Source organism: Mastomys coucha, unplaced genomic scaffold (genome assembly GCF_008632895.1).
Source record: "Mastomys coucha isolate ucsf_1 unplaced genomic scaffold, UCSF_Mcou_1 pScaffold7, whole genome shotgun sequence".
NCBI lineage: Eukaryota > Metazoa > Chordata > Mammalia > Rodentia > Muridae > Mastomys > Mastomys coucha.
In genome coordinates this window covers 40,173,006-40,196,596 of record NW_022196913.1, presented here as the reverse complement: position 1 = coordinate 40,196,596, position 23,591 = coordinate 40,173,006, and the positions used below count along the sequence as shown (strand labels likewise).

The 23,591-nt window shown below is 43.7% G+C and overlaps 1 protein-coding gene across 8 annotated transcripts in view; it reads right to left on the bottom strand.

Moving 5' to 3' along the window:
- Window positions 1-23,591, bottom strand: part of Cdyl (chromodomain Y like) — a 204,267-nt gene that overhangs the window by 10,367 nt on the left and 170,309 nt on the right. For all 8 annotated transcript variants that reach the window (XM_031358726.1, XM_031358727.1, XM_031358729.1 and 5 more), the window contains 3 exons: window positions 7,164-7,420; window positions 5,824-5,996; window positions 719-929 (listed from right to left, as the gene is read on the bottom strand). In XM_031358726.1, coding sequence (XP_031214586.1) covers window positions 719-929; window positions 5,824-5,996; window positions 7,164-7,420 — 641 coding nt within the window. The remainder of the gene's footprint in view (window positions 1-718; window positions 930-5,823; window positions 5,997-7,163; window positions 7,421-23,591) is intronic.

Sequence of the window (23,591 nt, the reverse complement as noted above, 5' to 3'; positions counted from 1 at the left end):
TGTTGCCCAATTTGGGAATGGTGCTGTTATCAGGCGGCTGTCAGCTCCTCAGGGAAAGCATTAGCTCTGTCACTGTGTTATTGGGCAGCACTCTTCCTGTGAGGCCCCACACAGTGATGATGGACACGGAGCAGCCATGCAAGTCCACAGGGCAGGACTTGCTTCAGAGCTCCATGTGTTTGTGTATGTGTGTGGCCACGGCTGTATCCCAGCCCGACTTCTTCTATCCAGTGTGACTGTCTCAACAGCTCAACACCAGATTCTTACTGTCTGAGGCTCGTCCTGCTAAAGTCGCCTGGGTTCTGCTTTGGAAGAACCCCATCCATTACATGTTTTTCCCCCCCTTAGTTCTTAGTTCAAATCTGTAGTCGCTTGTCAAACACAAGCTACAATATAAGCATGAACCAATACAGATGAATTTGTTTAAACAGTTTTAAAAAGCAAAACCATAAAAGTGGGGAAACCTTTGCATGCTGAGTAAACGTTTTTCAATGGGTAGTGGATACCATACTAGCTATTCAGAACCATAAGCTCCTAGGGAACGGTGCACAATAGTACATAGTTCATAGCATTCCATGAACCAAACCAAACTGTGCAGCTGGTATGGGAAGTCCCCAGAGAATGGCATGCTATATACACTGAGTACAACAACATCTATAACCAAGCTAGATCTCCTCAGGATGTCTTCTAGAATGATTTTGTTTTAAATGGTACTCACAGATGCTCCTCCCATAATCTTGGGAAACATAACGGTAGAGCAGCCATCTGGACTCTGTCCGAAGGTGGTATAGGGTGTTTGAAACCAAGCCTTTTCGTTAGCCCAAACCACATCACAAAGAGGCAATATGGATGCTCCTAGTCCAATGGCTGGGCCATTAACAGCTACAATAATAGGCTTCTTAAACTGAATGAAAGTATTCACGAAGTTTCTAAAATAAAAAATAAATGGGGAATTACTGAAAACATTGCATTTTTTACCAGATGAAAAAGTCTATCATGGAATTCAATTAACCAAGACGTAAACTCTGTGGAATTCACTGAGATGAGATTTACATAAGGTGCTCTCTGAAGCTGTGGGCCATGGGTTTATTTGCTGTATGTTGTATGTAAAGTTTCAAGTTCCCACACATGGGAAGTTGTTGCCACAAGTTTAGTGCCTGTAGTTGGTGCTTGGGCTTTGTAGCCAGTATGTCTTATTCCTCAGCCCCAGAAGATCCAGGAGTCCACTCACATTTCAGGACTCATAACTAACCAAGGAGTGATCTTGTCGAGCTTTGGTTTGAGACACCAAGAATGTCTGATGTTGAGTTAACAACATTGGGTTAGGTGTCAGAAAGCATGGGGTCAGATCTAGTGTTGGTGTGTGACTAGTGACAGCTGTGATATGGAGATAACCTGGATCTATCTTGCACTACATTGAAGGACTTCCAGGAGACAGAGATGGGCTGGTTTGAGATACTGGATGGCAAACAAGGCCGCCAAGTCCTCGGAGGCTTACAGGTGGACTCTACCAAGTGCTACAGGATCCACTGCAGCAGGATCACAAAGGACAGCAAGAACCACCCCCACCCCCGGCATGTGCATGCCCAGCAAAACCAGTCAATGCTATCTGGGGGCTTGCTTCTGGCTATGGCTAGAGAAGCAAGTCACTTTCTGGATGTGAATGAGTGGTGTCACACCACATTGAGGATCCCTCTCTCCACATCTGGGAGCTGGCTATGAGTTCAGAGATGGTTACTTGCTATGATTTAACATAGTAGAGCAAAAGGAAAAAGAAGAAAAATAAAGCCTGGAGTCCCTCACTGGCAGAATGAGCCATGATGGGGAGGAGCTGGTCATGACTAGAATTTAAACCCATGCCTGTTCACTGCTTCCCAGAACTCACCAATGTAAAACACCGGAGTGATGAGCCACCTTCTCTGAAAACCATGACACTTAGCAGTTTAAGTTGTCCCTAGTGAGGTAACCAGCCAAGGCCTGCAGATTTTAGCAGCTTATCGCCAGGCTGACCCCAGCCTAAGCAGAAGACATCTAAAGTTCGTGAGATTTCCGACTAGACAAGATTTAACTCATTCAAATGAATGAGCTGCACTAAGGCTTAAACGAGGAAGCCTGAGGCACACTATTAGAAAGATCACACAGGGCTTGCTATCTGAAGAGAGCCAGACAACCTTCTGAGTAGGCTTCTGAAGCAAGCAGAGTCTTTATTGCCTTCTGAGGATTAAGGATCAGTAACCTTGGGTGGTACTACATGTACAATGTTGTTCCTGACAGCTTTTGGAGAGGTGACTGCTAAAATGGTGGTCTCTATGACATGGAGCAGATATTTCTGAAATATGTGCTCTAGGTACCCAGGGTGGCTGCCACAGTGTTGAGATCTAGAAACCATAATGGGATGGCAAACTAATATGAAAAGAACAATCATAAGGCTAAAATAATTGTACAGTAATACTGCTATACCCGTTTACATGTTTGCATAACAACCAAAAGCTGAACTTTACTGTTGCTTGGAATAACTTCAGCTGAAGAGATGACTCTTTCGGGAACAGAGATCTCCCCTTTTCAGTGGGAAGTGACCACTCTGATGTGTGAACTTAATAACAGACAAAGACAAGGGCCACATGGAAAATCCCAAAACCTGCACAGCACCCTGTCTAGTAGGAGCTTCCCAGAGTCATGCTGGCTTAGTCTTGTGAGCATCAATGAGACACAATGCTCCCTGAGGGGAAGGAGCTGGGTAAAACTTGGTAGTAAGCAAAATTCCTGATGGGAAGAACATTTACTAATTTAGACAATCAACTACTAATGTTAGATAATCTCACACAAGGCTGGGGACTGTCTGAGGAAAATGAAGCAACAATGACCTGGAATTGTTACCAGCCAGTTCGCTGCCTTCTTTGCTGGGTTAAACAGGACTGAGTGGAGGAGGTCATGCTGGCGGAGGTTGGGAGGGAGCAGCAGAGGTGCTTGCTGGGAAGAGAGTGGCACCTTCAACACAAGTGGCTCCTGGGGTGGTCCACAGACCTCAGAAGCTGAGGCTGTAAATAGACTCCTGGCCCCTGTGCCTATAGTGCCAGTGTCCTGGACATTTTACTGTAACATGGCTCTCACTTTTAGGAACTCATGACAACGAAGTCCCTTTGCCTCATAGTTTTACGGGATCTGAGACAAGGGATACTACAGGACCAAACACAGATGAACAGGAGAAAGGCTAACGGAATCTGGCATGGCTTATTATCTGACCTGCCAAAGTATATCAAGAAAAATTCCTATCAACAAGAATGTATTTGCTTAAAGACACAGCTAAGTTCTGCTGAAGTAGGACTTGGGTGTTCATTAGAATACCAATCCAGTTTTATGGTGGACATGGGGAAGATGGGAACCAAAATGAAGAAAATAAACCTTTAAAATTATCTAAAAATTCAAGAAATGAGATTATTTGAATTAATGTCTTGATTTTTTTTCTTTTCTGTTTTTCTAATCCCAATACCACTAATCTCAGCTGTTGTCCAGAGTAACTTATCACTGGTGGGAGGGAGGGAAGGAGGGGAGAGGGAGGGAGGGAGGAGTGAACTTCAGGAAGGTTCACAAGTGAAGCTGAAGGTAAATGGACCTTGAAAAAGAACCCAAACAATGAGACACTGTCTAGAAATCCTTTTTTTTTTTAAAAAAAAAAATCAGGCCAGGGCTACCAGAACACACATCTTCTGTATGGATCCAGTTTGAGCCCACGGAAAAACACTCAAAGCTGCTACAGAGCAGAGGATGATTTGTATAAAAATGAATCTCAAGTGGATGCTCACTGATCCCAAATGCGGGCCGAGCGTGAGGAACATCTACTGTTGTCTCAGAGCAGAGCCCTGAGACACAGGCACAACTGCTAAGTGTTAGATTGCTATACAGTTGTTTCTCGGCTACTGATCTGTCTGGGACTTAGGCCCATTGAACAAGCAATTTAATTTCCAAAGACTGTGCCATCTACTACTATATCATAAGCCCCAAGTTATTTAGGAGATCAGAAATAACAATTTGGAATAATATTTAGTAAGATTATATGATCTCACAATTCTGAGGGAAAAAAGCAATCAAGTTATGATTATACTCAAAAAAGATGGTCAACAGTCACAGTCAATCTTTTGACATTGCGACATGATACTGTCATGTGCACATTTCATGCCTTAGAATTATGCAATTAAGTTATTAAAAAAACATTAAGTTTTAAGTAAGCTTATAATTTTGTGTTTAGCATTTATAGCTCTCCTTGGCTGCGTGTAGCCCATGGGTTGGACATACTTGGAACAGATGTTGGGTAACCTCCTAAATCATTGTCTATTAATTTTGAAAATGATTAAATATGTTGTGTAAGGTCAAGGTCTGAGTTACAGGGCCTGTAGGCAGTATCTGTGAGAACAATCTGGGTGATATGTCAAAGAGATGATTTGTCACACCCTAGACCCACCAATCCAGAAAGGCAAACAAAGGCTCACTCCATTCTGCGGTGTCTCCAGATAGCTTACAGGGGACAAGAAAGCCCAGTGAGTGCCACAGTGGTGATGCTAAGCTCACTGACTCTCAGAATCTCAGCCCCAGTCTACAAGGACCTAGGAGTTTGGGAGAAGATCCAAGCTGCTTTTCTGCACTTGCACGCTTGCAATTCTTTGCATTTTCAATCTGCTACAAATTAGGTAAACACAAAAGGGTACAAGGGGGTGAGGATAACGTCCTTCTAGAGAGGTGGGCAGGGAAATACAGACCTTCCTGAGCTAGCGACTGACCTTACTCACTTTAACTAAAATTCACCTCTGAAAAATGAAGACACTTTTAACAAGAGCGACAGTAATTAGCACAGTAAAGGAGAGGTGCTTTGCTGTCAGTGGGGTCTAGGGAAGGCTTCTGAACTATTAGGACATAGTAGCCAAGAAACCAACCAGAAGGGAATAGGTGTCTCCAGGTGTTAATATTACAGGGAAAAAGCAAGCCGCCAAGTAGCAGAACCAAAACTTTCATTATTTGTACATATGTATTTTAAAACACTTAAATTGAGAATGGCATGTTGATAACTAAAAACATGCTGTAGACTTGAAAATGGTGAAGAAAGTGGATTTCAAGCTGGGCATGGTAGTGGCTTGGATATAACCCCAGAACTTGGAAGGCTGAGGCAGGAGGTTCGTAAGTTCAAGGTCTGATTGTCTATGCAGAAAGACCTTGTCTCAAAAGAAAAGAAAAAGAAAGGTTTTCAATATTCTCACCACAGAAATGTAAGGGACAACTCAAACGATTTAGCCACTTTATAAGGTATATGTCTCAAAATACAGATTTTTATCATCATTTAAAAAATTAAAAATATATTTAGAAAAGGCTGAGAACACATGCAAATAAACAGTCTATTTTCTGGGAAAGTATAAGGAAATGGGGTTTTAACTCATTATCTACTTCTCTGTGTGGTTGGAAGAAACAAATAAGAATGTGCGTTACTTACACTAACACAAAACAAACAAAATAAGAACCACACCCATTGTGATCTTATGGGACTGTCACAAAGCCTGGGCAACTTAAGAAGACAGCAATCTGTGTGTTACTGTTTGGAGATAATACACAGAACAAATATACAGGCCAAGTTATCACCCAAGTGCCCAAGCTGAAGCCAGCCACGAATCTGCGATAGGTACAAGGCAAGTATTACTATTTATTGATTAATCTTGCTGCCAGTGCCTTTCAGAGGACTATGTACACTTTATTCCAGGCTCATACAGGCTTGTTCTTTCAGAGACTGGTACCCTGCAGCACCCCAGCGTACCACTGAAAGCCCCCATCTGTACGTACCTGATAGCGTCTGCCATTTTAGTGCTTTCTCTCTTTCGGTCATCTGTGAGGCGCCGAATAAAATAAATAAAGTCCAGACCACAACAGAAGACGCTGCCCACAGCGCTGAGCAGCACCAGCTTGCTGTCGTCCACTGCAGCTGTGCTCAGGGCACTCTGAACTTCTTTCATCACCTGGAAGTCACCACAGGTGCAAGTGGTCAAGAGCACTGTGGGCACAGAATCCTACGAAGCACTTTTTAATGGGACAGTCTAGGTCTAAGATAAATGCATCTCCAGTCTGATCTCCACCCGCCATGACTGCAAATACTCTGCATGCTTTTGATGTTCTCTAACCAGGGCTTATGGTTTGAGGTTACTGTGGTGAATTATAATCGTTGGTGCAAAGGCATGTGAATCTACATCACCTGGCTGTTCTACACCCACCGTGGCTCTCAGCAGACAAGACAAGACAAGGCAAACGGCTGCTTCTGGAATTTCTAAGTCGGACAGCAGGTGGCACATTCAGCCAGCTTCAAGAAATGAGTTCAGTTCTAGGGTTTTTGGCTGTTTTTTTCTTAGCCACCTAACACTATGGGGACAGAAGTCTAAATCATTTACTGGGTAAGTGTACCGAGTAGGGGTGCACCAGTGTCAGAGGGTATGCACCACTTTAAATGACCTCTGAGAACCATCAAAGGTACCCTGCAGTCTAAAAGTGGACCAAGGACCAGCCTTTTGTGATTCTGGTCAGAACCCCATTTGCCTACAATGTACACAATGGCAAACAAACAACTATAAGAACTGAGGTACAATGCAAATTCATGGATTCTAGATCCTTCATAGAACTGGTTTCCAAACTCTGTGACTACATTACCCAGGGCCACTGAAAGCTCCCCTACTTAGTAAGTACTTACTGACAACAACATGTGTCTGCTACAATGCTGATGGCATTTGTACAGGGGGTGATGGTCAGAGTCTTTAAAGGGACTAAGACCCAGGGTACTTCTATCTGCTCTGAATAAAGACCCCATCAAGATTCTGATGAAACTTTAGGTAAGGCAGAGTCCGTGCATACACGCTTCCCTGTGACTTTAGGAAGACCACAGGCTGCTGCCCTATGCTCTACAGATGCCTTGGGAGGTGGGGGACAAAGACAGGAAGGATGCAGATACCGTCCCCACTTCAAAACCACAGTTCCCCACAACAGGAGGATGGAGTGGCTCCTCAGTATCCTCCTTCTGTGACGTGTCACTATGGCCACAACTGTGACGAACAAGAAGCAGCTGTCATCTCCCCAGAAGGCTTAGAAAGATCACCAAGAGTGCCACTCAGCAAAGCAGGCCAGGACATGTCTCTCACCTCTGGGTTTAGTGAGTTATTCTCTGATGATTTTGTGGATAACAAGATGTGGGTGAAGCCATCTTGCTTCCTGACGACAATATCTCTGTATCTGTAGGCACTCTCTGTCTGCCTCACACTGAAACGCAACCGCTTGTCAAAAGGTTGGTCTCTTCTGTCGTCAATAAATTTCCTTTTCCCAGCTGTCACTCCTGTTACAGATGTCTGTATGGTGACTGTTCCGTTGGCTGTTAGCGCATCCATGAATGGTGATGTACCTGCCAAGAGTTTGAAATCACAGTGGTCTGTGATGTCCTACCACCAATCAGTCCCCAGTGTGGCCTCTGAATTAGACAAAGGCCCACGGCAAACCCAGGACTTAGCTATTAGAGAATATCACCAATTAGAGGCTTGCCCAAGTTCACTTTTAAAGAAACCACCATTTTGCTTATCTGGCGTTCAAAAAGAAAAATGTTGGACATGCATACCACTAAAAGTATTGTAAAGAAAACGTCAAAACCTGAGCCTTGTAAAGAATGGGACTTAGAGCCTGGGTCTCACAGAAAACACATGCTCTGAGACTGAAATGGAAATGAGACTGATTTAAAGACCAGAAGAGCTAAGGCCATCTCCTATCTCGTCAATCGACGTTCCTTGTTCTAAATCTGAGAGGGACCAAGAGAGACACGGAGATGAAGCCATGTGTTTTGACAGGTCTATGGAGAAGTGGCTACTGTCCCTTGTACGTATCAGACAGCAAGGACTTCTCCCTCATGCTGTGCCAGAAGATGCCTCCTAGGTCTGTCTACTGGACCGCATTCCATTTCACCAAGCCATTTTTTTTTTGAGACAAGTTCTCACTATGTGGCTCTGGCTGCCCTGGAACTCTTTGTGTAGACCAGGCTGACTTTGAACCCACAGAGATTCCCCTGCCTCTTCTTCCCAAGTGTGAGAATTTAAAGGCATGTGCCATGACATTCAGCTTTCAAGTTGTTTAAATTAGCACAGGTTGGGGAGGACCTAAAGATGGCTTGCCCTTTCCTTGAAATGTCCCATCATGCACCAGTGCTCCTCAGTATCAACATGGATATTGTTTCAACCAATCTTGGCACATGGTTCTTCAACTTTTCTTTTCAGTGCCAGAGATCAAACCCAGGGCCTCACACATGCTGGACACACGCTCTACTATTAAGCTACTGACTGACCCTCAACATTTTTTTACTGTAATAAAGTAGACAATAAAGTACCTTGACTGATACAACAGGAGGTAACACCACCACCTGCTTCAATCTTTGCAATAAAAACCATTCTCACTTAATTTTTTGACAGATTAATCTAAACAGGTTATAAGTGCATATGATTCAAGAATCTAAAAACGGAGGCTGAAGAGATGACTTAGTGGTTAAGAACACCTTTTGCTCTTGTAGAGAGAGTGAGCTCAGTTCCTAGCGCCCACAACACTGCTAACAACCATTGTGACTACAATTTCAAAGGATCCTATACTCTTCTAGACTCTTTGTGCTGTATATATATATATATATATATATATATATATATTACACAGATACATGTGCTGGCAAAACACCCATACACATAAAAAATTTTAAAAATCTAAAAATAATCTGAATGTAGTGGCCACCCTGGAACCCAGGAGGCAGAGACAGGCACATCATATATCTGAGGTGATAGGGTGAGACCGTGTCAATCTCCGATCCTCTAATCTAAAGCTATAGGAAGATATATGCTAAAAAGCCTCCTACCCTGCTGCTGAACTCGAAGCCAGGGTTTCTAAGGTGTCCTTCCAGACTCTTTATATGGAAAGAAATGAAGTGTTTCTCCTTTCCCCCATTAAAGGCAGGAATACTACATACACAGGGTCTTACACACACTGATATTTTTGCTTTTGCTTGTATAATGGTACCTTGGCATTCACTCTCTCTCAGGACAGTATTTGTTCATAAGAATGGCTGTGAGCCACATTAGAATTTATTTTCCCAATTCCCACTGGAAAGAGCACTACTGTTCAATGGGTTAATTCTCTCAACAGTGGCACAAATTCAGACTACGTGTTTCTAGAGGATTTGTATTCCTGGGAAGAACAGCTGATGTCACCTGTCAGGCAGAGTGTTGTGGAATCCTCTGAAAGCTTCTTGGCTTCATTTTCTTCTCTGCCAGATCCTCCCCAAGCAATGCTCAAAATCTGTACTAATGGCTCGTGCCTGGAGCACTCTCTTTCCACTTGTGCTTTCCAGCACCATTCTCTACTGGCGTGCCTACCAGGGCTTCCCTGGTCTACGCTCACTGTCCCCACTTCTTCCTTGGCTTTCCACTCCCTGACTCACTTTAAGATAGAGAGAGTCAGCGGGATCAGCTAATTCCTGGAGAACAGAGAAATGGATAGGGAGATTCTGAACTACTGGGCTCAAGTTAGCAGGATAGGGGGTCTTCACAGGGGATTCTGTTGAGGAGAGTCAGAGACACTGGCTTCCCCGAGGGTGAAAATACTCATGGGAACATGCTCAGGGGAGGGGCTGGGGCATCTAGGATTGGAGATCAGTATATGGGAACTGATGTCCAGAGCAGGCAGTACCTTCACAGGGAAGAGCGATAGTCTGTTGCAAGGTTTTGTGTGTGTGTGTGTGTGTGTGTGTGTGTGTGTGTGTGTTTTAAACTATCAAGTACATTACATACACATATAGCAATGCTATGATGAAACCCACTACTTTTTACAAGTGGTACATACTACTCATTTAAAGTACAACTGGATCACTGAAGGCTGTAGCAAATATAATCAACTTACTGGGCATGGTAGTACATGTCTTTAATCTCAGTACTTAGGAGACAGAGGAAGGAAGATTTCTGAGAGTTCATGACAGTCAGAGCTACACAGTGAGATTCTGTCTAATCAACCAACCAACAACCAACAACTATTGGTTACTGTGCGTGAGGGCCCTGCTAACTCCAGATTCTGGGGACCCTGTTATCTATCTGTGAATAGCATGAGGTACATAGCTATGTATTATTTAGATAGGAAGTGCTCATAAAAGATTGAGCTTTGACATTCCACATCACTGACCCCAAGGTAAGTCCCTGCCTATCCTGATTGCCTATATCATTTGTGTGTCTCTGCTCTCACTGGGACAGTTAAGCCATGTGGTCTTCTTGTACCCATCCAGGCATGTGTCCCATTTCTTTACCTCTGAACATACTATTCCTCTGCTAGAATACTTTGTCCTAGAGGTAACTGCAATTCTTTGTGTGTATGTGTGTCTATGCTCCTTTTATTACTATATAACAGGGCATTTCTACATCCTCTTTTCCAGCCCACTATAGCTCCTTAATAATAGATGCAGAAATCTGGTATTTTTAATAACAAGCTGATGACCTAAGCTATTATAACCTGCTAAGCTATTTACCTCCCAGCCACAGGCCCCTTGTTACTTGAAGTTTGAGTCTTGCACTGGCTTGCTCTGTTCCATGTGTGTCTTCCTGGTGAATCCCGTAGCCACCACTTCTCCTGGGCCCTTGCCCTCTCTTTTCTTTCTTTCTCCTCTCCCTTGAATCCTCCCACTTAAATTGCAAGCCTCATCCTATTCTCTTCTGTGCAGCTAATTGGCTGATCAGCTCTTTATTGGCCAATCATAAGGTGATGGAGAAGAATGTTTACAAAACACCAGGACAGGTGATACCTCATAAAAATAACAATGCCAAAGTCCGCCTTTATACAGGGCATAGTAAAGGTTATCCCTAGACCTTCAAATGGCTAAACTGTTCTGGTCTTCTGGACATCATTATCAAGTCTTTCATGAACCTACCTACCTTGTGCTGCTCCCTCACCATCACCACCAGTACTCCTTTTATAGGGTCCCTGAAAGTTGTTTTTCTCAGTACACTTTCATATATATTTACCACTGGCCTCCCTTGAAGGCCTGGGAGGGTGGGGACAGTGCTGTATCATTCACTCCTATAGCCCTAAAGCTCACAACACTCAAAGGGCCTTCACCTATCCAACAGTTATTCACAAAGCTAACCCAGAGGCAGCAGTTCAACACCCCGGGGAGGAACTGCTGTGTAACAATGTCCTCCATATTGCAACACTATTTTAAAAGGGGGCACCTGAGAAATCAGGAAGGAAGCAAACTTCCTAGGTTTCAGACTGTTCCCCCACCCTTTTAAGTCCTACAGGGCTCCACCTCAAGGTGAACTATGCAACAGCAAGTGCTAGGGAGAGGTTACTCGAGCTGTGTGGCTGCCTCAAGTAGCGCAGTGAACTCCAGGAACAAGGCTTTGGGGTGATGCAGCTGGGCCTGTAATAACCCCAATAAACTTCCTTAGCCAGATGGGAAACCTCTTGCTAGTGCTCTTTGCTCACTGCTCCACAGTAAAATCACACAACTGTCATCAGCTGCTAATGACTGGACCCAGGAAGAACTATCCTTCATACCATAAACAGATCATCCAGGGACTCACAGGCATTTAGAGAAACAGAGGGGCCAAAGTTGCCTCGGAGAATTAAGGACTGGCACCCCTGACCTTCACTGTCATCCCGTGATTCAATAACATAAAATTTGTTATGGAGACATACATATTTCTTTTCAAACACCTGCTTTTCTTTTGTGGTGGCTGGAATTAGAAAACATTCCCCACTAGACAGACATGTTTTTGAATACTGAGAGACTGTGCAATCTTTAAGAGAGGCCATGCATCTGAATGGGGAGAGGACACTTGCTTAGACCTTCTTAGGTTATACCCGCCCTTGGGTTCTGGACAGTTCTCTTAGCCTTTTGATTTGCCAAGATATAAGAAGGCTTCTCCTGCCATCCTGAACAGAGCTGTTTCCACCATGGCTTTCTATTGTGATGATTAAAGTCCCTGAAACTAAACCCTCCCTTCTTCCTTAAGCTACATGGACTACAGCTATACAAAAGCAACTAGCACAACTAACAAATAATTACAACAGGCCAGCATCTGTCTCCAGACCCCAGGCAGCAAGCAGGCAGGGAGGGAGGGCAGCATAATGTAACATCTTTCTACCCAACAGTAGAGGAAAAATACCAATGTGCATACAGATGCTGTGGGGCAGCATACAGGGAGAAAGCTCTAGAACGTCTCCAAGATTCCACTGAGGCTTGGACCAATATTATTCTGCATATACATAGAGAAAAATTAAATTAAGTCTGGTAGGAAACAACTTTTGAGGATAGATCAATTTCCAGAGACCTTAACTGAGTAATTGTCAGAGTCTATAGGCTGGGAGTATGGAAGCCCAATGAGAGACGGTACATGCAGAGCAAGGCACAGGCAAACTTCAGCAGTAAAGCTATGCTGATCTAAGATAAAGGATGGGTGGAATTTCACAAAGCTTACAGCAAGCCAGAATGAAGCTAACACTTCTAAAAAAGTATGTAGTGGGACGGGAGAGATGGTTCACTTGTTAAGAGAACATACTGTTTTTGCAGAGGATCTCTGAGTTCGGAGGATCCCAGAGTGTTAGGTGGTTTACAATTGCCTGTAACTCCAGCTATAGGTAACCCAATGCCTCTGGTTTCTCTGTGTAGCTCTAACTGTCCTGGAACTCAGTCTGTAGACCAGGCTGCCCTCTAACTCGGAGAGCCATCTGTCTGCCTCTGCCTCCTGAGTGCTGGGACTAAAGGCATTTGCCACCATTGCCTGGCTCACAATACGTGTAATAACAAAACCCAACATCCTAAATTGTAAAAACCATAATCTTCAGTAAGCAACCCAGGCTGACAGAGTAGAAAAACAAGATTACAAGTGATGTCCAAGATTATATCACTGAATAGGAAGAGATCCAAAATATGAAATGATGCGATTAGCAGAAAGACATTTCAAAGTTAAATCTTCCACATGTAAGAACTAAGACTAGAACAAAGACCTACTATAAGGGTGGAAACTCAGACAAGCTATATCGATAGCCCTCAACCTGCACTGCCCAAGCATTCCAGGCAGACAGTACTAACAGTCTGCCACTTAACTGCTCCTCCCCACCCCTCCCCACCCCCAGGAAGGAGGCAGGAACCTTGCTTAACACAGTCCTGCAGTAGCTAGGGCTGTTCAATTAGGGTCCACAAAGAAACAAGTTAAAATATTTTTGTTTCTAAATCCTAGCTGTGTCATGATTAGCTCCATGACACACCTGGGACGGGGACCTCACTTGAGGCATTGCCTACACTGGCCTGTGGGCATGTCTGTGGGGTGCATTTGTTTGATTGGTTTATGTGGAGGGCACAGGCTACGGAAGAAAGGCAGTCAGCAAAGTAGGAAGAGGAAACCAGCAAGTGGTGCTCCCGCCTCCAGACTCCTGGCATGAATGCTGGCCCTGGCTTTCCTTGATGATGTGAGCCTTTAAGCCAAACCCTTTTTTCTCCAAGATGCTTCTGGTTATGGTGCTCATCACGACGAAGACCAAACTAGGCCAATGCAGCTGTCGAGAAGACGTGTTTTATTATGCCTATTTCTAAGAGAGGTAGGTCTGAAAGAGGAAACAATTGCATTTTCAGAAGATTGAGTTTTAAAATTGGAAAAGTTGTTCAAAAAACATCAAGTCACACCTCCGAGGCTCAGGATGGAAGGAAGTACATGATCCCGTGGGAATAAGAACTCGACGTTTTCCATACATCAGGAAAGTTAGAAGCCTATGGACCCAGGACATTTAACAAAGATCAGTCGGGATGCATGTGCATCACGAATGCACACACAGACACGGGGAAATCATGATACTGAAAACCTGGGGGTCTGAGACACCACGGATCGAACACTCTACTTACCTTCAGAACTCTAGGGAAGAGAAAATGGAATGGTGCCTTTAACTGAAGCAGAAAGTAATAACCACTTGGACTCATCACAAGAAAAAAATAATCCACCTCACCCTTACTTTCATGTCAACAACAAAAATGAATAAAAATCATTTAGAATATGCTGGAAATAAGAATTTCTTCAAAAGGTGTATTGTTTGGAAAAAGACTATCTCTCAAGATGAGTCAATTTCTCAGCAGAAATAAGATAAAACGTAACCAAGAAAGAACAACCCCACAGCAGCTACCTTAGAAGCACGTCTGTTTAAATCAGTGTTCTATGGCTACAGCAGCACAGAGCAGATGCTGGGCCAGCAGGATAGTGCCAGCCTAGCATGCATGAGGCCTGGACTTCACTCTCACAGAAAGGTGGATTTTATCACATGGTTATGGAGGTTTAAGTCTATGATCAACTGGTCCTGTGTCTGCAGGTTTTGGCAGGGCAGTGCACCAAGGTGAGAACACACAGGGTAGGCAGTGTTCACTTGACAGTCAGGAAGTAAAAAGAGAAAGCAAGAGATGAGATTCCCACGCACCTGGAAGGCATGGTACCAATGGTCTTGACCTTCCTCCCACCAGGCCTGAGCCCTAACGGTCCTACCAGCCCTGCCCTCAACACACGGACACTCACTTGTGGCACTACAACCCTGTTTCATGAACAGTTGTGTAAGGGCAAGAAAACCAAACACATATTCCACATTCTAGTTAACAGTTAGAAAATACATATGAATAAGGCCAAGGGTGGTGGCACATGTGTTTAATCACAGTATCCTGGGGTCAAAGAGGTAGACATGTCATTGTGAGTTCTAGGCAGTGAAACCCTGTCTCAAAAACAAAACAACCAGGATGAATAGATGCCATCAAGATTTTGTCAAAGGATATTACAAAAGGAAAAAAAGAAAATACCATGATCCTTGAGAACGCCAAATACTTTGAAAACATCTTCCAATTTAAGTTCTAATAGACTTCAATCGATATTTCTAGTGAAGATTTAACAGGAAAACACACTGTACTTTCTCAGTGAAATTAAATGTGCCTTACTAGTTACATAAAACTAGTACATGAGTTCTGGTACAAGACAATGGAATCAGTTGAGATCAGGAAACATATAAACCAGTTAGATTGCCCTGGACCATGCAATAAATGTGAATAAACATGAAGTTTGATTGTTTTCCTAAAAACAGCTGCATTTAATGAAAACTAGTGGAACATGGGTTTCTGTGGAAAAGAACATTAAAGGACAGAAGACTCAGATACACTACACTCAGAACTGCACGTTACTACTGTGCGGACACGGAAGCATGCATATGACGAGTTAGGTGAGAAGATGGAAATGGACCATAGTCAGTCACACAGACACAGGAGGTGTGCTGCAAACTCAAAACCAAGGGATAAAACCACCAAGTATGAAAGTGGTCACGAGGGCAGAAAAATGAACTACCATTTCTACCTTTCCAGTAGCAAAGGTTTAAATGTAGCAATAAAGCTGGGGCTGCTGAAAGCTCATACTACCAACTGCACATTTCTGAGCAGTATTGTAAGATGGCCTATCTGTCCGAATAATTTCACCTTTAGAGGTCTACTCCGTGAAAAAGGAATAGAAACGATGTAAGGTCTTGTGGAAAAAGTTATTATGCATGCATACACAACATCATATGGCCGTACTTCTAAATATGAAAGGCGATGTTGTGGCTAGTTTATGTCAACTTGTACAAACCCCAGAAGAGGGGATTTTAATTGAGAAACTGCCTCCAACAGATTGGCCTGTAGGCAAGTTTGTGAGGGCACTGTCATGATTAATCATTTATATGGGAGGGCTCAGCTCATTGTGAGTGGTCCTCAGTTATGCAAGAAAGCAAACTGAGCAAGCCATGGGGAGCAAGCCAGTGAGCAGCACCCCTCTCTGGCTTCTGTTTCAGCTGCAGCCTCCAGGTTCCCACCCTGACTTCTCTCAGTAATAGTGTTAGACTTTAGAGCTGTGAGATGAAATAAACCCTTCCCTCATCAAGTTGCTTTTGATCTGGTGTTTTATCATAGAAACGGAAAAACTAGGAAACCAAAAGTGGCATGTGGACGGACGATGGTATTCCATGTTACTTTATTAAGAATATAATTACACAAAAGTGACTCCGAATGATATAGACGGGCACAGGATCACAGGATACTTCTTTTGATAAGTCTGTTACTTTGTATACTTCTTTAATACAATATAATCCTGACTAACCAGAGGCACACAAACTGTAGGATGCTAATTTCCATTCAGTAAATGCTCATTGGTTTTCCTCTTAATTGTATTTGAGTTTAATATGTTGTCAAGGCAATATGGGTCTCAGAGTTTAAAACTGATTTTTAACTATCTTAGATATCCATAGCCACTGTTTTCTCTGAAATTAGAGACTAAGGCCTTTGGCACCTATAGAATAACCCATGTTCATCAGGTTTAACATTTGAAATTGTTATTCATTCCTAACTCAATCCTATTCAAATCTACAATCTTTTTCAGTTTATGCAATCTGAAAATTAAATTTATTGAGAGAGGTATTTTCATATGAACATGATAGTAAGTAAAGGTAGCCTTGAAACATTAGTATCTTTTTCATAATAAAACAAAGAATACAAAAGGCCCCTTTCCCTCTATCCCTTCAATTACACGTTCCAACCACAGGGATCCGAGTTAAGCTCATGAATGACCAGCATCCAGCTGAACTTAGTTCCTAGGGAACACTCAAAGCTCAAAGTTGCTGAGGATCATCACTACAAGAAACCTTATGATTGATTAAGAAGCTGGCCACCTACATTCTGCTCAGCAAAGCCACACCCTGTTGCTGACTATTCCCAGAGCTTGGCTTTAAGAGAGGGTGGCCCTTCTACTCCAGCCAAGCATTCCAATTAATTATCAGGCACTCATGGTTCTGGACACAGACCAACCACACAGGAGGAGCACAAAGAGTAGGAGGACCACATTGACTGGTGAGCATCACAGCTGACAGGCCAGATACACATTGTAAGTTCTTTTAGCTATCACTGCAGTGTGCTTAACACAAGCAGTCTGGCTATGGCCCTGGAGCTACTGAGGTAACAGGTGAGAGATGCTGTATTCTCTCCCTGGAGGCCATCCCCTTGTACCAGACATCAGTACCTTTAAAGCTCTGGGATACAAAGGCAGTTTCATGATCACCAGTCAGTATTTATTTCAGTCAAGACTGTTAGGAACTAGAGATCACAGTATATCTGTATAGTGGCATGGCCCTCACAATAGGTCATGCTGGGGTATCTGAGAATGTGGCTTCCATAGCAACACCTGTGTGTTAAGTTTATCTCACGAGAAGCTTCAATTCTGTCCTACACAGCCCCACCCAAGTCCTCTGGGCCCTTAGGTAGGATCTTCCACCTGGTTTCACCAGACTCTAAGACACATTTGACAGATCCACAGACCTGATATTCAAGCTTACCAACCCAACCCAACCTCTTTGCCTGGTTCCTGAACACCACCACTGCCACTGGCTCTGTGGTGGTTTGAACAGGGATGTCTCCAATGGGCATATACATTTAAATGTTTAGTTCTTAGCTGGTGACCTGTTTGTGAAGGATTAGGAGGTGTAGCCTTGTGTGGCCATGGAGGAGGTATGTCACTATGGGATGGGCTTTGAGGTTTCAAAAGCCCATGTCAGGCCCAGTGGCTCTCTGCCTGTCTGCCACCATGCTCCTCAGCATGACTCTATGGACTAAAACTCTCTCTGAAACTGTAAGCAAGGCTCCAATGAAATGCTTTGTTTTATAAGAGTTGCCTTGGTCATGACTAAGACAGCCTCCCTGCCTTTCTCCCCACTGGCTCACCGACACCCTGGAAGACAGGTGGTCAGGTAGGTCTCTGTCCTGACTCTACCAATAACCAAGGTGGAAAGTCAGCCTTTGGCTGTGAGAAGGGATGGACCCAGCACCAGCCCAGCCTGCCCTGCTCTTCCCACATGCAATCCCAGACCTTTCCTTTGCCCTGCCTGCCTTGCTCTGATCTGACTCATGGGGCAGCTCACTATCACAAGTGCCTTAGAGGTACAAAATAGACTGGAGTTCCGGAAGGCCTGTACTATTCAACCAAGTTTAAGTTTCATAATGTTTAGATATCAGTTCTTAATTCATAGAGGAAATTGTTGAATGTAGACCACCTTTATTCTACTGCACAATGACACCGTCAAGTCCCCTTGGCTACTAAAACTCAAAACTTTCTTTCTTAAGTTGTTATCTGTTTATGTGATCATGTGTTTATATACGTGCTTCTGCCTGAGAAATTCAGAGGGCTGTTGGATTCCCTGGAATAGGCAATAGGCAGTTTGTGAGCTGAACTTGGGTCTTCTGTAAGAACAATAGGCACTCCTAACTACGGGGCCATCCCTCTAGCCACCTCTTCGAATGTTTCCAGGCCTGGGCACACACATGGACCCCGCTTTCCATGGAGAATTGGGGTTGTCCTTGGGCCAGGGAGGGGGCCATGATACCTTGTGTCATACAGCTGTGGTATAGCCTCAGCAGTGGGAAAGGACATGATGCTGCATGTGACTCCTACTTTAAAGGACAAAGTGGTAAATGTATAGGCACCATCTTATTCACAAAGCACACAGATAATTCATTAAAACTGCAAGGTGACTCAGGAATGTCAGAAACAGAAACCAGATGGATGGAAAGTTATGAACACAAACATTAAAAACCCAAGAGCACACACAGGCTTAGGGACCAAAGAGCTGTGGTGTCTTCAATTAAAGTGATTTGCCTTAATAGCTAACTTTTCAGAGAGCTAATCTAAAAAAAATTAAGTACGCAAAGCAGTAAGGAGAGTTAAATCGAAAAATACTATTTTGAGAAAAAAAAAAACCACCTACCAATTAATGACTTTGTAACTTTAAATCAACTGCAAATACTTAATTATACCTTCCTAAACCTAAATAAGACCAGTCTAATTAAATCAAGGGCTACATAATAATGATGTGTTTGACACGTGAGTGTGCTGTGCTGCTACGTGCAGCAGGCCTTCTCACCCTGACTCACCACACACTGCCAGCCCCGGTGGTTCCTGGGGTGGAACACAGACACCTTGTGAAGGTGATGTGGACAAGCACAACTCAGCAGCTGATGTACTTGGTACCTCTCCATGATGGAGCATACTTAAGATCTAAAATAGGGAGGTTACAGCAGCTATTTCCTTTACAGCACAGGAAGAACCATAAACTGCCAACAAGTAAACTTATGTAACAGCTGCCTGGGATCTTAGAATCCAGCAGGGAGCTGCCGAGTACTGGTCAACACGAAGATCGGCTGCTTCCCTCATTCCCATTGTGTAGCCCTTGATTTAATTAGACAGGTGACTGGTTCTGTGACCACCCGACCCTCACCATGTGGAGACAACGTATTGGTTCTTTATGGCACGGTTCATCATGTTCAGGCCAGTGAAAGGTTCATATTTCGACCAGTCACCTTCCCTTGTAACAGACTATTCATTCAGTCATGACTATAACTCTTTCCGATTTATTTGCCATCAAATCTAAGAAGTAAAGTGATCACAGGTGGCTGGACAGGACAAAGGGTTGGCTCCTAACACTGAGCGACTGCCCTATCAATGCTTGCTTGGGGTGGGGTGGGGGAACCAGGCACCTCCCTCTACCTCCTTACAAGAGGGAAACCGAAGGTCTACTGACTTTATTTTCCCACCTGAGATTGCCCAGTGGGTGTCAAGTTCACTTCACACCCAGCAGCTTCCCACAGTGGTAAATACACACACACACACACACACACACACACACACACACACACACACGCGAAAAACAAACCAGCAAAAGCTAAATGTTGGGGGAAATGAGGAATTAACAAACGAGAATCTTCAAGGTTAGGAACATCTCCATATATTTCTGGGTTGAAACTTGATGGGATTGGGATTCCAATGGCTCCCAAGCGCTTTGCACACTAGGTACTCAATGGAAATTTCCTAAATACAACTGTTGACAAACAGAATGTAGCACATCAGGATGTGCCAATCAGCAAAGAAATGGAGGTGTCAAGATATGTCAGATTCAGGGGACACAGAAAAAAGGCTTACCACAAACAGCCAGGATAAAAAAGAGCAGATGGAAACCAACCTTCAGAGGGTTAAGCACCACATTAAATAATCACAGGCACAACACTGGAGGCAGCGGAGGGATTAAATGATCAACACCTCACCCACCAGCCAGCAACAACTGACAAGGGAGCCCAGGGAGAGAGGAATGCTTGAGATCATCCAGGGAACAGGAAATATGTTCTGAGCTAGTTAGAAAACCCCCCAGGGCTGATGTAACTCCCAACACATGTCTCATAGCTTATTAAAATTTAAGAGCTCCATACCAGGACTTCTCTCTCCTCTCTCTCCCTCTCCTTTGGCACTGACATGGGTGAAGAGCCAAAAGGACTGCTTTTTACAAATGGGAAGAAAACCACTGTTGGGCCACGTGTCCAGTGGCCTGGGAAGAGATGGCCAATTCTCATCCACACTCAGATTTCCCTTCCTTGGTTGATCGTTTGAGAGGAAACATAACTTAAGATCACACTTAAGTTCACTCCTTGTGCTTAAAACACTCACCTCCCAGCTCACTTGTCCTACATAAATAACTTATCTGCTAGTAGGGCCTGCGCACAATACCAAGACCACTGCTGTTCAAGGAACAGCTCATGCTAGGCGATTATTATAAAATACAAACACACAAACACACGAAATTCTAAGCAAGAGTTAGGGAGATGGTTCAGTGGGTAAAGGGATAGCCAAGTAAGCATGAGAATCCGAGTCTGAACCCCTAGTACCCATCTGTGCCCATGGTGGCCCATCTGTAATCACAGCACTTGAAAGGTAGGGGTAGGATTCGCAGGCAAGCAGGCTAGCTCGACTAGCTGGCTGGTGGGCTCTGGGTTTAGGTGAAAATCCATGCCTCAATATGTACCTCAATATTACCTCAAACACAGAGTAGAAAGTGACTGAGGAAGATGCCTGAGGTCAACCTTTTGCCCTTTACACACACACACACACACACACACACACACACACACACACACACCTGTACAAATTGGTGCACTCACACAAGTGCAAACATGCAAACACACCAGCAAAAGGTCTTGCTCACACCACAGACATACATATTAAAGTAAAGCCAATGAACACGATAATACACTGCTCCAATGATTCGTGTTCACGGTTCCTACCTTCATTCCTCACACTCACTCCATGAAGTTTCTGTTGCAGTATGATAAATGTCCCTGTGATACATACCAGTGTTTGCAGGGACATGAAGTACCACCCACTGGTACCCACTCTTGAAAAAATCTATAGATTCTGTCCTTGGCGTAAACACAGTCCAGATATCTCAAGAATCCCCAATAAAGATTTGCAAACAACTGGGCTATATTATGATTTGATGGTTGTTTCTAAGTAGGTCAGTGCCATCAAACATTCACAGTAGCATGCGCCATCCTGATAAACACCAATGTCTTTCTTCTGTCTCCTTTGTATTCATGGATTTGGCTATTTGGGGGCTCCTGTAAGGAGAAGCACACATCTATCCTGCATGACTGGCTTGTCCTTAAGGCACAACACAGAAAGGACTTCCTGCTGTCAGGGTGTACTGTTCCTATGGTAGACAGACCAGAGTGCGTGTATGTGTCCACCAGCCAATGGAATGCTGTTTTTTTTTTCATCTTTTGGCTTTCACTAGCAATCTCTCTACAGACTCTGCTTTTCATTCTCTGAACACACTCCTACAATGGAACTGCTGAATCTCATGCATTCCATGTTAAATTTTTTAAAGTTACACTTAATGTTTTCCTATATTATCCCAGAATGTGTTTAACAAATAGATATAGCCGAGTTCTTGGTTAATAGTGAAATTATGGACTATGTTCACTTCTATTTCCTTGTTAAATGTCTTCATTTCAGTACCCTTGGAATGGGCAAGCAGGGGAGACAAGGCTGTTAAAGTCAAGGGCATAAGGAGTTACCCTAACTAAAATACGTGAGAAGCCGTACAATTCTGAGAGTCCTCGTCTTTATCTGTCTACGGCAAGGTGCTGCTGTCTCCCAGCCTGTCGCAGAGTGCTGACACACACAGAAGCAGCATGCACACCTCAGTACTCTGCCTTACTAAGCATGGGTCTCTGGTTCTGTGCCAGAGTCTGAAGGTGTTCAAGGGCTTGCCGACTGGCTTTTAGCTGTATAACTTTAGCATGCAGAATTCTCAGCCCAAGGACACAGCAGGAGCCCTTGCCCATGTGCACAAGTTCTGTGGCACACAGGGCAGTGCTCTGTGGATTATAAGAGCCCTCTGCCAGCTTTGGTCTTCACCCAGAGTTTGCTGAGCTTCTCAGAGAGCATTAATCCCCAAGGGGATTTGGATCCCTAAATCTAGAAAAGCAATGGGGCCTTTAGGAGCACAAAGTAAGTCTGAAATCTTAAGTCCACAGAGTCCTTCACAACGTATGCCCCATGAAGCAAGTATGAAGCTATAGTCAACACTTTACAGTGTACAACAGTATGGAAACTGGAATTCTTAGATGTGAGTCATATTTGAGAAAGTCAAAGGAGACTATTCAAGTCAGATTGGTCTTCAATTGACAAATGAAAACTATACAGAGGAAGTTTAGTTTTGCACCCAGAAAACAAAACAAGAAGACAGACAACTGTTAGCAACACAGACCCCTCCAGTCTAAGCGGATCATGCTGGCTTCTAAAGCAAACCCAGCATGTAAGTGAGACTGTACATGTATCTATTGCACTTTGATGGTTTTGCAAACAGGTCCATACTGAAAGCAGGGAAGGGGGTCTAGTAACCTGCCCAGTGCAGTGCCACCTTAAAGGTACTGTAAAGTGAGCAGACATCAGAAGACCCACGTTCCCTTTAGTGTGGCACACCAAGATTAAAAAGGAGAAACAGAGATAAGTGAAAACCCAAGACTGGAAACAGGAAGCTGGAGGTGTAGCTCAGTGTGTATGGTGGTTTGAACAGAAGTGGCCACAGGCTCATATATTTGAACCCTTGGTCCCAGCAAGTGGTGCAATTTGACAGTGATCAGGAGGTGTGGCCTTCCTGGAGGAAGTGTTTCCCTGGGGATAGCTTTGGGGTTTTCAAATTCCCAAGCCAGGACTAGTGTGCCATTCTCCTGTAACTCTCAGTTACTTCTCTGTATCATGTCTGCCGGTCTAACACCCTGCTTCTTACCATGCTATTTGCCACACTGATAATAAACGAAACCGACAAACCTGTAAGCCAGCCCTAATTAAATGTTTTCCTTTTTAAGAGTTGCTGTGGTCATGGTCTCTCTTCATAGCAATAGAACACTGACTAAGATAGTCTATGAGTGCTTGAGTTCAACCCCAGGAACATGGTGATGGGCTGGTAACAGGAGGAATGATGGGTATGGTTCTGTAGCAATGGGGTCTTACTGTTGATTATATCTTTAAGAGACTTATTTCTGCATGAGTCTACTTTTCCATGAGATCTATTTCTTGACATTTTCCTCCACATTCATCTTGGCTTTTAGAATTAACCAGCTTTTACAACTACAATTTTAGTAAGATAACTAATGAATAGCAATCCAATTCCCTAGTTCATTAGTAGTATAA